The sequence below is a fragment of the Haemorhous mexicanus genome, chromosome 10, assembly GCF_027477595.1.
Source record: "Haemorhous mexicanus isolate bHaeMex1 chromosome 10, bHaeMex1.pri, whole genome shotgun sequence".
Lineage (NCBI taxonomy): Eukaryota > Metazoa > Chordata > Aves > Passeriformes > Fringillidae > Haemorhous > Haemorhous mexicanus.
Window position 1 is genome coordinate 23,113,402 of NC_082350.1, and position 15,444 is coordinate 23,128,845.

Here is a 15,444-nt window from a genome sequence, read left to right on the forward strand (position 1 = left end):
AGCAAGGCAGAGCTGGAGGAGGAGGGGGCTCCTTACCGAGGCAGGTGCGGCCGTCGGCGTGGAGCCGGAATCCCGGCTGGCACTGGCACTGGAAGGAGCCCTGGGTGTTGGCACAGCCCTGCTGGCAGCCCCCGTTCAGCACCTCGCACTCGTCCACGTCTGCAGAAGGAAGGGACAGCGTGAGGGAGGATTGCCAGAGAGCCCAGCACAGACAGACCCTGGTTCTCCTGTCCTGCAGGGCTCTTCCAAAATGCAAGGAGCTCGGGCTGGGTTGTTGTTTATTTCATTCTGGCAGCTAAGAAAAGGGGAATTTTATGGTATTTTTCCAAGTTCCTGCAGGCACTGCCTCTGTAGTTTCTGCTTCTGAAGTCCTGGTTAATTAGAGTGGTTTGTGACATGGCTGTTTCCTTGAGGCCAAGAGAAAAATATAAGGGAAGAATTAGGGTTAGATAACACATCTGAGCCTGTAGGAACTGCTGGTCAAACCTTTGGCTTTTACAAAAACTTGCTCTATGAACATTTCCTTTTGCATCAGGCCTTTAATCCTATTTGTTCTCGGGGGTACAAGCAGGTACAACCGACATGAATGGAAAACAGACACATTCTCCATCACCACTACATTTTCAACCATGGATAACACAGAGAGCTTAAAGAGAAAACTTCAGAAGAGTGAGGAATTTGTGCTGCATTTTCTGTGTCCCTTGCCATACAAGCACAGAATCACAGAATGGTTTGGGCTGGATGGGACCCTAAAGCTCCTTTCATTCCAACCCCCCTGGCCCTGTGCAGGGACCCCTCCCACTATCCCAGGCTGCTCCAAGCTTCATCCAGTCTGGCCTTGGACACTTCCAGGGAGGGGGGAAAATATTGTGCCTTGTTCTTCCTTGTGTTCACCTAAACTTTCCATAGCATCTTCTCAGACAACCTCCCAGAAAAAGGATGTGAGCTCCTGCTGATACTTTTTCCAAAGCTAAGCAGGAATCATTCCATATTTCAGGGGATTTTGGAGGATTACATTCGGTCAAATGAAGAGGGAAACAAGCATTAAACCAGCTTGAGAACACTGCTGTAAAGTTCCAGCTGAAAATGATGGACAATGATGGACAAAGATCAAGAAGAGTTTAAGTAAACAGGTGAAGGTCTAAGACAGAATCATAAAACTGAATTTCTAGAAGTACCACATAAGCAGTTTCTGCACCTCTTCAGCAACGCTGGGCTACTGTAAATAGCATTTGATTGACATGTTGACACCATTACCTTAAAAATCAACATGGGGTCATTGAAAATAAGGGTCAATTAGTCCATTCCCTGAAAAAAATCCACCTGGCAGATATTTGCCTAGATTTTGTCTGTCCTTTCCTTAGCAGTCCCCAGGGACAGCAGCTCCACCTCCCACCATCTCCCCCAGGGGCGATTCTTGTCCCAAATTATCCAAATGCCAAAGATATTTTCTTCCCCAAGTCAAGCCTCCCTCCTTCAACAGACATCTCTAAAGAACCTCCTTTCAGCACTGCAGCCTCCTGCTGATTTAATTGCTCTTCAGATCATGTTCTGAAATTATCTAATGGGAGGCAAGTCCACAACTGCTCCTGTGGGGGAAGCGAGTCCAGAGTGAAGGAATTTCCCCCCCCCATATTGCACTTGAGGAAAAAGGGGTCTGGATTTCATATCTTTGCTGTGGTTTTATCTGTTTTGCATTTAACTTGGATGGTTTACATATTTTTTGAATGCTTTTATGTTTATTCCATTTTAGAAAATCTAATCACAATTAACTGAAAGAGGAAGTTTTAAAGAAGACTTGGAAATGCACAACATCCAGTTCCTGAGGAAATGCATTTATGATGTTAAATTTTAATACTTCACATGTGAATTTCCCTCACCTAAAATGAAGTCCTGGTGTTGACTGGTGTTTAAATTCAGACCATTTGCTAACATGCACCACTTTTTGATCCTTCTGCTGTATTTGTTGTTTTATTGCACTGTATACTACATGCGTGTCCTACTGCCTGGAGACATCTGGAATATGCTTTTTTTAAAACAGAAATTTTGCCTTTTAAAATGTAAACAGTAAACAGAAAATGTTATTCACCTTGTTTAATTCCATACCGCTAAGAACGAGACTGCTGAAAAATGCCAGGACGAAATCAAACCCAGGAAACCCTTTGTATGGAGTGTCAGAGAAATAAAATAAGCAAAAAGATTCAGAAAAATAGAGCAAGGAAGCAGCTGAACCACATAGTACACCACGTTCCAGTATTTATACCTCAATAAACTCAAACACTGGGAGCGTCACTATTTTAATTTTATAGGCTACGATCAGCTGGAGAATTTCTCTCATATACCAAACACAGTTTTAAGTTCAGATATTGGCACTAACAAAGGAGAAAAAATAGTCCAGCTAATAAAAACGAGCTGGGAGTTAGTGATATTTGTTAGTCTCCATTTGCAGATTTAAAGGAGTGACTTGGTTTATGGGGGAGCTCTGCACCCAGCCGCAGCTCTTCCCTGAGCAGCATCTCCCTCATGCTGGCACATCCCAGAGGGCCATAAAGCAGTGATACTTCTGAAAGGCAACACAATTCAAGGCATAATAAAAGATCCTAAACCACTTGTGCCCATGAGCTAGCCCCAGCCTGAGCCTCCCCACTGCAGGAGGAGGCGAGACCCAGGAGCTGAAAATGCAGCTCCACAACGCCACATCGACAGCAAATCTGATGACAGATGATCCCTTCCAGCCCCAGACTTCCTCTGCAAGATCAATATTTTAAGGATTATATGCTGAAAGATTCCTTCACATCCAACAGATAAAATCAAGAGAAATGCAAGGCGCAGTCGCCTTTCCACGTCTCCTCCATCTCAAGGCCAGGAAACAGCTTCGCCCCCAGTTACAGCAGAAAAATTCCCTAATTATTTTGTCTGGGGAGCAGTCTGCAAAGCAGACACTGATCTAAATGCCTGAACTGCATTTGGAAGTTTTAAAAGTCTAAACTATTTGGACTTTCACGTTTGAATTGCTGTACTAGTAAAGGACACATGTAGCAGCAAAAGAACAGCTTCTGCTTTTGTAGGTACACAAGTGGACATATTTTTTCTACTTGGCTATAGAAAGAATAAATTATGCTAAAATAGCAGATGTATAAAAATATTTAAAAGCATTCTTGAAATATAAAGGCCTTCCATTTCAATTCTAGACCATCATAGGATTATGGAAGATTGTATCTGCATCTGTGATTAAATTTGGATTACTTTCCAGCGCAGATCAAACTGAAACACCTTCCAGCTCGAATTTCTATAGTTACAACCTAGGATGCTTATCTGAATAACCTGAATTTCAAGCCACTTAAGGCTTGCTTATCACAAGCCAGACTGTGATGAAAGCAGCTGCATCCCCACAAGACAGAGGGAGAGCAATTCCTGGAGACAAGAAGGAAAATGAGAGCTCTGTGCTGTCCCCAGGCTGTCTTGCCAAGGAGATGACACTGCTGGGTGAACAAAGCAGAGGTGGTGTGTGGATATTTTCCTTCTCACCTTCAGAATATTTCAGAGATGCTTTACAGGGGGATTCCCCACTGAAGGTACCTTCCTGTGTCCTTGTTTGTTCAGCTTTCACCAGGAATTACCTAATACTCAGTCAAACAAAACAAAGTCTCTGTGTTCCCAAGATGTAAAATATTTTAACCACATCTTTTTTAGCTCCTCATGTTCCTGAGGGCTGTGTACTTGGACTGACCCTTCCTCCATCCCAGCACCTTAAGTTCCAAACACAATAGAGGAGGATGTGATGTACAAATGCCCAACTCACTGCCAGCACCTTTCCCTTTCCAAGGACAGATCCCACAGGTGGAGTTCCAGGTTGTGAAATCCTCCACACCCCTGACTGAGGGCCCTGCTAATCACCAAGGAGGTTGGTCCCTACTTGACTTGATTATCCACATTAAAAGTCCATTTGCCCTGCCCAAAACCTGTTTCAGTGCAGAGCTGTGCAACTGCTTGTCTGGAATTCAGGACTGTCACATTAGCAGCTTTTTTCATACCATTATTAAAATGCTCAGGAACAGCTATGATCAATCAGTTCCTCAAAAATACACAGAGAGCAGTAATAAACATAGAAAATTAGTGAACCTGAAATCATGGTTTTTATAAAGGAAGGAAGAAAGAAAGCAAGATCCTGCCAGATCAATACTCTACTAACAGAAAGCTTTGCTTTTTAAATCACTAAGAAATGCAAACAAGACACAAAACTGAACTCCAAAAAAAAAAAAAAAAAAGAAAAACAGGATAACAAGCCTCTATTTTGGAAATCCTGAATCGAGGAGAGATGATGTGCCAAAGGTATCCCAGGGATGGATACTGCCAAAAGCTCCACGTGACACAGGGTGACAGCAAGGTCTGCCTCTCAAGGAGCTTCCCCCAGCCAGTGGCATTTCTTGAGGGTGACAAATGAACAGGCTTTCCCTCCCTTGACTATTAAAATTTGCAGACTGAGAACTGTTCAGAGTCAGTGTTTTCTGAGAGATAAGCAGACAAAAAACTTCCTCTTCCTAGTGCGCAGGCACTGATGGAGAAAGAAACCAGAAGTGGACAGGACCAACCTCACCACTTAGAACAGATATTAGGAACAATCTTGTCCTGGAAGGGGTCATAAAGCATTGGAACAGGCTGCTGGGGCAGTGATGGGAATGTCACCATCCCTGGACATGGTTTAATGGTGAACACAGTGGTGGTGCTGGCCTGACTGCTGCACTTGATCTTGAAGGTCTTTCCAAGCTCAGTGGTCGTATGATTTCAGGATTGTTTATTTAGTAATTAGTTTTTGGCAAAGTCTCTTCACTTCGTCAAGCAGAGAGCAACACAGAGAGACCAAAGAGCTGTGAGCATCAGCCACCCCACACACACCAGAATATGGTGATTTTCCAAATGGATGGGAAGATTTCTGTCCAGCTGGGAGCTGATGTGAGAATCTATTCCTTGCTGGCACCTGCACACAGGGACCCAAACCCCACCACAGCATCTGTGGGTCTGGCCCAAATGACTTCCACTAAAGCATAACTACACCCTTTTTTTAAATGCCTAAGAAATACTACATAAAACAGGAATGAATGACACACAAACATTTTCCTCTTTCCAGCCACCACAATCCCCCAGCTTGCTGCAGAAAGGATGAGACCAGCAGAAGCAGGGAAACACAAAACCCCTACTTGGATTTACTCAGAGAATGGTTCATGCTGATGATTTTAAAGTCAGATTGTAATTAAAAATAATTACAATGATTATTTATTTAAAAAAACCCGGACCAGAAAGAAAAACATGATCTAGTCTTTGCAGCATTATCTTAAAATTCACTAAAATCAGGGTTTGATCCCTCTTTACCTGGGGAACTCTGTGGGTCACTAGTTCCCACAAAATATTGTGAGGATCAGTAAGGAATGATGGTGACAGAGGGAGAGGGAAGACTGGATCTTAAGCAGAGTACCACAACAAGAAACATTAAGAGGCTCTATTTAAAATTATCACAAGTGGATAAACTGTTCAACTCCAACACAGATTTGGGAATAAGTTCCAACAATCTGGCTCACCCTCCCTTGCCCCAACCAGCTCCCCCAGACTCTTCAGCTGCAGATCATTTCGTACATCTGATAAGAAAACTCTGATTGTTTGCTATTTAATGTGATATTTTAAATCAACAAAGATGCATGACAGTGCTTTGCCTTCTGTTATTTGTAACTACACTGTTACTACTCTCTTTTCTATATTCCACAGGGTGTTTAAACCTCACAAAAGTTACGAAGTGAAAATATCATATGGTCTTTCCCCACTAATTATATGGAGGATTTTACACATTATTTAGTGTGTTTTTCAATTAAATAATTTATGTAGTCATGGGAAGGAAGGGAAACAGGCTTGGTTCCCAGACATTCTTAAGCTGATCACAAAAGTCAGAAATTATTCTATAAAGTAAAACTTAAAATAAGCCCCTGTTATTGTTGTAAGTAGGTAAATTTATAACAGATTCAACTCACAGCTTCCTTTAAATCACAGAACAGCTCAAGTCTCAAGCTCAGAAATGTCCAAAATTTGACAACCGGTGTGAATTCCCTCACAACGCATGACATCATTTGCTCTTGCAGCAGAAGTTTTGAAAAGGAACTCTCCCCTTTTACTAACACACAAATGATTTTCAGGGTTTGAAACTCCTGTTGCTAGAAAAATATTTGGCCATCTTTTCCACAATGAAAGTAGTTTTACATTGGTATTGACTCTGGGAAGGAAAATACAAGTTTGAAGTCTGGTCCAAAACAAAGCCTAAAATTAAAAAAAAAAACCAAAACCAGTTCATATTAATAAAAATGAATGAATAAAAAATGTATTTCTTTTTCATTTAACCAAACTGAGCAGCAAAGATTGAGAAAAGCAGTTTTGGGTGGCTGGGAAGTTTTAAACTGCAGAACTCCTGGTCTGGAGCTTTTTTTTAATGCTGCACAAAGCACCACAAATACGCCACAAGCTCCTTTGAGTGGTTTCCTAGAACCTGGTGTTAAAACACCTCCACAGAACAGCTTTCAGCACAGATAAATGTGCTCCTGCAGAGCCAGCTGGGTCATTTTGAACTGTTAGTGCTCCCAGGCTTTTATTTTTGCTCCTCAGCTATTTGTTCTGCCCTTTGCTGGCCCCTGCCATGGATTAGATGAGCATCCATTGTCTGAGCCAGCCAGGTCAGCCCCGACCTGCTGCAGCTTCCTCGCGTTCCTCACTGCCAGGTGTCCCAGGCAAGGCTGATCCAACAGGATTAACTCATGGAATGGCTCCAGCAAACCAAAAGAGGCTGGGAAGAGACTGGTTAAAAGGCAAGGTTAATGATTCCTCACCCAATTCAGCCCCTGCAAACTGGTTTCACAGGGGAGGAGGACCCTTGTTGGAGCAGCCAGTTTTCTACTGCATTTCTTCAGCCAGGACTAAGGACAAAGCAACTTCTACCAGCACCCATTTTGCAGGCAAAGAAAGAGGCCTTACAAGTGATCTGATTATTTACCTGCTCCTGAAAATGGGGAAGGGAAGGTAAATTAGACCACCACAGCTTTTTGTACCAGGTTCACTGTCTGTCAGTCTGTCCTCCAGACCTCCCTGGACATTTGGTCCATCGTGGAGAGGCATTTTATGCCCTGTAGCTGGTACTTTGTCCTACACCTCAGATGCTTTCCCAGGTGGTTTTAAGGACTTCCAGCTGTGCCTAGGCCAGGTTTCACCTCTCTCCTTCTGGTTTCTCTCTCTCTCTACACAGGAAACACCAAAGGATGTAAACCACAGGGCTGTGAAACGTTGAACAGCAGAGTCATGAATGGGACATTGTGTTAGGTAATAAATATTTATGTCCAGATCTGAAAGGAGATGCACCTCCTGATGCCTGTTTTCAAGGGAAAAAGACAGAGGCATCTCCAAGGCATGGCATTCTTGACAGATCCATGGAGCAGGAGTGGCAGGAGCTGCCCCACAACCTGCTTTTGGGGAGAAGACTTCTGTGAGCACTACAAGGGACAATCCACCCCATCAAGTCTAAGAGACAGGGATTTCATTTCCTGGTTTGTCCCTGGCCTTAATGGGGAGTAAAGAGATGAATAAAAGTGTCATGAGATACCGTGAAACCCTGTTAGTGGGGGCCACAGGTGACTGGAAAGAACAATGTTGACCTGACACAGATCCTGGTAATGTGAATTCATTGAATTTGAACTTGGTATGGCAGAGCCTTCCTCTTTTCCTTTTCTTTTCCCTTTCCTCCCCTCCCTTCAACATTCTTTTCAAGCTAAGACTGGCACTAGACAACCACTTAAAGTGGTGACTTGTTGCTCCCAATGCCTGGACCCTGCCACCACAGTTCATTTCCCCCAGGAGATCTCCTGGGCAGAGTGATGAGAAAAGAGAAAATTGGCCAACATTCGTACTGCCCATTTCTGCTGGCTCTCCATGCCTGACATGCCACTCTCTCACGAGATATTTAACAGTGGTTTAGCTCAATAAACATCCAAGAGCCCCTCATCCACAGCTCTAAATGCAAACCATATGTTGCAGATGAAAACCCTGAAGATTATAATTAGAACTGTCCATTCAATTTAAACAAAGTCAAGAATGAAAACTATTTCAAATTCAATAAACAGGCCATTTCAAAGTGTAGACACTGTGGAGGACAAGCTTAACAACTTAATTGACAGGTAAAGCTTCATTTCTAATCCTCATTTTGATATCATCTGTAGCCTCAGGAGTCAAAACACATCACTGCTCAGTGCTCAAAATATGCAGAGAAAATGAAAATGTCAGCTGAATAAAAAAAAAAAGGAGAAGCATCTGTTTGATAGCTGTGTAAGCCTGTGATATGTAAACTGCTTTGGAGTCAAGCAGCCCTAATTAGAGTTTCAAGGAATTCTTCATTAAATATACAGACAGAGACATATATATATATATATATATATATATATATATATATAAAAATATAAAATACATACACACTTTAAGCAATTATTGAAACCAGACAATTTGCAGGAAAACCAGGCTATAGAATTAAAGAAAGAACATGACAATTTCACGGCCAGACCTCAGACAACACTGTGATGTTTCCACACAGCCCTGTAGAAATATACTCTTCCATCTTTTCACAAAGCAGTTCTGTATGTTTTTCTCCAATTTAGAGTATTTAAAACAAAAAAAGAACGATCCTTTTTGGGATTTTGGTGTAGTACACAGCATCTCAGCAAAGAAAAGCCAAAAAGGAAGAGTGATGGGGTTACCAGCCCCCACAGTGGGGTTAGACTAATAGATATTTTGGCAACTGCACCCCCTTGACAACTCCAACTCCCATCAACATGAAACCCACACAGATGGACACAAACTCTCAGTGAAGAACTGTGCCAGGATAAGTGAATGACCACATGAAATAACAAGGGAGTACAAGCTGAAGAATGACAAACCAGAGAAAAGGGTAACTTAGGCTCCTAAAAAAAACCCAAAAAAACCAACAAAAAACCCCCTCAGCTTCATTAATGTTACTGCTTCCAGGAGAAAAGAGGTAAATGTACTGGCTGCAAACAGGGAAGTTGGAAGGGAACGTTTTAAAGCCAAATATCAAAATTTCAGGCGATTTCTGCTTAGCAGAAAGACTCTGAGATCACCAGTATCAGCAGCTACTGCAACACTTTCTGATGTGGGGTGGAACAGCAGAGAGAATATTTGTTATGGGTCTATCAATTTTTAAATACAGCTCCTCAGCACAACCCAGTTGGGCCCTGCTGTGAGGTGGGAGGGTGGCAAAGGAGGAGAGAATCTCTACAAGGAGCTGTACTTAACAAGTGACAGCATGATACAGCCCAAACTCCTTGTGTGGACTCAGTTCTGAGCTGTATTAAGGAGGTTTATATGTTGGGCCATCAGCATCTCCTCTCGGCAGGACATGGCAGTTTGCAAGAGTAGTCCTGGAATAAAGAGAGAAATGCCTGATGTGATGAGAACACCTGGATTTTGCTAGCAGCAATATTAATGCACACTTGCTGAGATCCGTGCCTCTGCTACAGCAGAATGCAGAGAAATGTGTTTTCCACACACAGCAGGCAAAACATGCACAAGAAAATTATAATCATGCAAACACCTTCATAATCTGGTGTTTCCAGCTTACAGTACATGTGCTGTGCTGGCTGGAGATAGAGATGTGATTTGTGACAGGGACAGCACAGACACCATTCAGCCACCAAGCTCCACCTCTGCCACTCTGAAGCTGAGACCACAGCACAGCCCCCTGTCCCCCTGTCACAGCTGGCTCCTGGCATTGCTCTACAGCCATCAGTTCATGGGGTACCTCTTCAGGTGCCACCACAAGCACTGATCCCCCACTGGAGCCATCCCAGATCCAGGACAATCTAAGAGATAAACTGCCAGGGAGCAAAGGACAGCATTTCACACACATTTTCTTGCTCTGATTCCTTTATGACAGAAATCATGTGTGACTCTGCAGAGGTTCTAGCAGGAGAAGAGAGAAGTGACATTAACACTTCCAAAACCTATCCATGCCATCTTCCAGAGCTGGATCCTAATCATCAATCACAGAATGGTTTGGGTGGGAAGGGACTTGAAGATCAACCAGTTCTAATTCCCCTGCCACCTTCCACAAGCTCAGGTTGCTCTGAGCCCTGTCCAGCTTGATACCTTCAACTCTTCCAGGTATTCCACGAATTCTCTGGCAAACCTGTGTCAGTGCCTCACATCACAGGAAAGAATTTCTTCTCAGTACCTGATCTACATCTGCTTTCTGTCAGTTTGAAGCCATTTCTCTCTCTCTTATCACTCCATGCTTTTGTGGAAAGCCCCTCTCCAGCTCTCTTGGAGCCCCTTTAGGGATTGGAAGGGGCTCTGAGTTCTCCCCAGACACTTCTCAGCTCCAGGCTGAGCCACCACAACTCTCTCACCCTGTCTTTGTATCAATAATCTCACCAGGCACGGAAGAATTTATTTTACGTCCTTTTTTCTTCCTCTTCCTGAGATTAAAATTCACATCAAATTAACCAGTTGATTGCTCCACTTTTATTACTAGCTGTTTTTGAACTCCTTGGCTGACACTGAATCCCTTTTGGGACAGGAGCTGTTCACAGGGTTCTCAGGTGGGCCTTCCACAGAGCTGGCGTGCAACAACAGCAGGTTCACTTCAAGTTGTTCTTCTAATATATCCCAGCTAAAGCCCTCAGGTACTCCTGTAATTGAAGTTTGAGTAATCCAATATGATGTTGATCAAACCACTGATCTTTTAATAACGCAGTGTAGCTCTCCCAGCAGTTGCTATCTCGCTGACAGTCATGTCTGGATCGCTTCCTTTGGGCCAAGGCTTTGAACAGAGTTTCTGTTTGCTTTAGATTTTATCACAAATTGTTTTAAAGCTTTTTAAGGTTGTATCAGATGGCTCATAGAATCCACAGGCATTTCAATAATAATAAAAAAAGAAAAAAAAAAAGGGAGTTCTATGAGGTGTCCAGGTGAAGAACAGTATTAAATGCTCCCAAAGAGGAACACAAACACCAGTCGGGAGCTGTGCTCTTTCCTGTCCCCGTACCTGCCGTCAGTTCTTGTTTACACAGCCTGTAGGCAAAGCTACAGAAAAAGCTGTAGCCACCCTGCACAATACCCTCCTCTGAAAGGCAAATGTGAACATTTTTCCTCTCACAATTTCCATTTAAAGTACGAATTTAAGGTTTTTCTAAGCCTCGCCTCTCCACACAAGAATAATTCAGCTGCAATTTGCATTTTCGATGTGCTCGAAATGAACACCAAGATGACTCATGTGCTGTTTATAAGATGCCTGTATTTGCTGGTAAATACCTTGCTACAAACAAGCTATAATTTAAGTATTCAGAAGTCTTGCTTCTGCATAAAATTACTACTAAGTGTAATTTTGGAGACCATGACCAGAGCTTCAATTTCAGGCTTGCAAAGCTCTTCCTACACAATGATTCTTAAAAGTACGAGTGGATTTTCTTCTCTGATAACAGCAATCATTGTATCTCTGTAATTGCAGAAAAGATTACCTGGCTTTTAATTCACATTAGTCAGCTCCAACAATACGGTGCTTCTTTCCTTTCCTTCAAAATAAACTAATTATTGTCAATCAGCCCACTGGAATGTTAACATTCTCTATAACCTGCCTTTCAGATGTAGTCATACATGCAAAAAACTAGCTAATATAAACTAATCAGAGCCCTAGAAATATCTCAAAACATATTTGTACTGCAGTCTATCATTTTTTGTCGCATTATTTCCAAATATTATCTTTCATCTGGACAATAACAGCCTTTTCATATAGCTCTGTAATGCTTTCCATCTAACTATTCACAGCTCTCCCGTTAATTAAAAGCATTGAGTGCCTGAGTAATATGGCAAACACTGCAATACTTCTGAACTTTAAATGTTTTCACTTTCAAAAGCTGATCAATACAGCTTTATGCATCAAGTGGTTTGGACAAAGAAAACTCTCCAGGGCAGTTTTTTTTGCCCATGCCCAACTTTGTTGTGAGCACAAACTCACAACTGCAATACCTGGAGTCACTCAGGGAGGAGCCACGGAGGGGGTGACAGCCGCTGTCCCCTTACGTCCCACAGCCTGAAGGACATTCCTTCCCAAGGATAATGGCAAGTTGAGGTTCCTGCTCCATATTTGCTTCCAGCTGGTGGGGCTGGAGGAAGACAAGGTAGCTGGAAGGCTGGGGAAGCAATCCCTGTGCCGAGTCTATAATCAGCTGTGACGCACGGGGAGCCACCAGCACCATATGGCAGACGCCGTGGAGATGGGGCTCTGCCTGTGCTGCTACCTATGACACCCAGAAACAAGCTTTCCCCTTCAGATCAGTGATCAATAATTCATCTGATAATGGAATGCAAAGGGAAAAGGTGCCAGTTTTCCCTGGGGTACGAGCACTGCCGTGCTTTTTAAGAGACGCTGCTGCCTTGGAACGCGGCACAAGGTGAGCTGCAGGGAACGTGTGACATGGTGAGAAGCTGCACTACACCTAACCCTGTGTCAGGTAGTGTTCTAACTGTGTACTAACCCTCTAGTCTGACATAACCTGAAAATTAAACTGCCAGTTCCACGGTTTGTTTATGCAAAAGGCTGTTATTAAAACGTTGCAGCTGAATTAAACGTTCAAAGGCAAAAATATAGGCACCAAAAAACAAGCTCCATGGAGAAAAAGAGATTTACCAAGATTATCTGGAAATAATCATTGAATCCATGAAATATAAGTGGTCCCAGTCTTTCCCAGAAGTCAAGGGCTTTTGGGTAGGACTCCTTCAACTGTTTTTTTGGAGCCTTGGATTAGGATAACAACACCCTTGACCCAACTGGTGTGCTTAAAACCTCTGCTTAAAAAGTGACTGCAAACTGACTCAGCCTGTTCTCAGCTCCCATGGATGAAAACACATATCCAGGATCAGCGAGCTCAGCCTCCAATGGCAGCGCTCACTTTGGAGGGAGCTGTCATAACTGTGAGCCTGTCTACCCCGAGGGATGGCAGATGTGAGAATCTGGGTGGTTCAGCTCGCAGCCGCCTTTGTTCGGTGTGAGAGGGAGGAGCAGGGAGCCTTCAGCAACAGCCAAGCAGGAATTGGGAAGAAATTAAAGCAGGGCAATTAAAAAATTCAAAAATAAAATTAAAAAATTCAAAAATAAAAAATTCAAAAATAAAAAATTCCAAATTTAAAAATCAACAATAAATCAATTATTTATCATCAGATGCTCTTCTCGGCCCAGACTGACAGAAATGCTCTGAGCCAGGTGGGAAGTGACTGTTCTGGCCCAAGCAATGTGTCCCTTCCCTGACTGAAGAGAAACAGACACAAAATGCTGGGATTTGCTGAGCTGAGTATTCGATGTGTTTTAATAAAATCAAGAAGGTTTGTGTAACAGGGAGGTTTTTGCTGGGGAGGGCTCACAGAAAGCAAGGGGACTGCCCAGACCAAGGCACTGCCAGCCCGGAATGAGCCCCTGAAATTCAGCTCAAGCTCCTGCCTGCTCAGGCTTGCCAGGAATCAGCACTCAGGTAATTAATTTTAAAAGTCCAATAAGCTGAAGTCAGTGTTACCCTTACTACGACGATGTTGTCATTTTTACTACTTATTTGGAGGGCTTTTTTTGCTTTAGAACTACCAGGAACAGACAAATGCAGACAGATGACACAATTTGCCTGGGAGAGTGTAACAGCTCCACGCTGCTATTGATCCCAGCTGGATCCAACACAGCATGGGAGAGCACGAGGGAGGTCAGAGGAGCAACCTCCAGCCATCATTTCTTCTCAGAGAAATGCCTGAAATTGAGAATTCCAAAAGAATGACTTGGGAGTAGAAATAAAATTAGATTCCCCATCAAGTGTGCAAATGTAGAACATCTCCAGCAGTTTCTGCCCGGAGCTTCTCCACAGCCATGCACAAAAATCACACAGTCCTCCTGCCCAAATCCAGCAGTCTCCAGAAAACCACAGAACTCTGAGTGCACAATGCCAAACAATGTTTATAATGCACAATTAATCCCTAGTCTCACTTAATACAGTTCCCTCTGTAAGACAAGTAGGGGAACCCTATTTTTTTTTTTTAATTTCCAACTGGGATCTGAAATCAAAAGCAGTTATTAAGCTTTTTACTCATGACTAAAAATAATGATTTGACAGGTAGGAGCAATTATAATTAATACTTAAATGTAAAAACAGACATTGCTTCTTGTTGAATTTGCTTCAAATATAAGACACTAACCAATATTCTGGATGAACAAACTAATGGAGAAGAAAATGTTTACTCTTCACCCCCCCCACCCCCTTGGCAGATTACTGCCAGTTTTTTATACTTTGAAACATAAATACTTGAAATCATCTGACTTATCTCTAAAAACCTAAGCTGGAGTCCCAGGATACCTGAGAGCCACTAAAAACAGGTTTGGAATAATCAGAAAACCTTCTCTCCTCTTGCAAGTCTTTTTCTTTTGCCTATTCCTTTTCTCTTCTTTTCAAAATTGCTGTAAAATTCCAATACCCTGAAATGCCTCAGTTATCAAGGTGGTTCACCCAGGGTCTGCTGAGGTGGTGAGGTGGAGTTGTCCATTCCCCTCACTCTAGAAGGCAGACATTAGGTGCACAGAGTAATTCAGGGACAGATAATTAGATAATTGGGAAACAACTCCTGCAACCGGATTTATTTCCTTGTCTCAAGACAAGGTCTTGAAATAGAGGAAGATAAAGAGGATTGGGTGGCTTCACCTCATCTGAGTCTTCCTTCACTTGAGTGCTGTAAGATTTGAGTTCATGTTGTCTGGTACTTGCTGCACCTGGAATAAGAACTGGTACTTTTTGATATTTGTAAAATATATTCTCCTTGTTCTCCTTCTGCTGAGGTGTTCCTGGCAATAAGTACCTCAGCATCATGGCCTGCCAACAATGTGTGCTGAATCAAATGCAACTGTTCAAGTTTAGATCATGCAAAAGCATCCTGAATCCTTCCAGGAGACTGATTTCTTCTGTTCTAATAAAAATTAAATAAATATAATTAAAAATGCCTTGGCATTTCCTTCCAAGTGAATGGTATTGTGTACTTCCCTTTTTTATCACAGAACATGGCAGACACCTGTGCATTGATTTGCTGGGCTGGAAAAACAGCCCAAATGCAGAATTAGGATTTGTTCTCTTCAACAAAACCAGAATTTTGACAAGAATAAGTTGTGTTTCAGAACTTATTAACTTAAAAAATGCTGTCACCATATTAATAAACACTTTCTTGCTCTCAGACATGCCCCTCAGTATTCCTTTTAGCCCACCAAGGCAACAAACAGTGTTTGGAGAGTGCCCCCCTGCCCTGGGAGCAGGCTCCAGCAGTAACCCCAGTGACTCCTCCATTTCTGGGGTAACCAGTGGTGGCTCTGGCACAGTCACACCCTGG

General features: G+C 42.8%; 1 protein-coding gene across 1 annotated transcript in view; it reads right to left on the reverse strand.

Moving 5' to 3' along the window:
• LOC132331896 (multiple epidermal growth factor-like domains protein 6) overlaps positions 1-15,444 on the reverse strand; it is a 188,383-nt gene that overhangs the window by 70,408 nt on the left and 102,531 nt on the right. Inside the window, exon 6 of the mRNA XM_059855817.1 lies at positions 37-159. Within this exon, the coding sequence (XP_059711800.1) occupies positions 37-159 (123 nt within the window). The remainder of the gene's footprint in view (positions 1-36; positions 160-15,444) is intronic.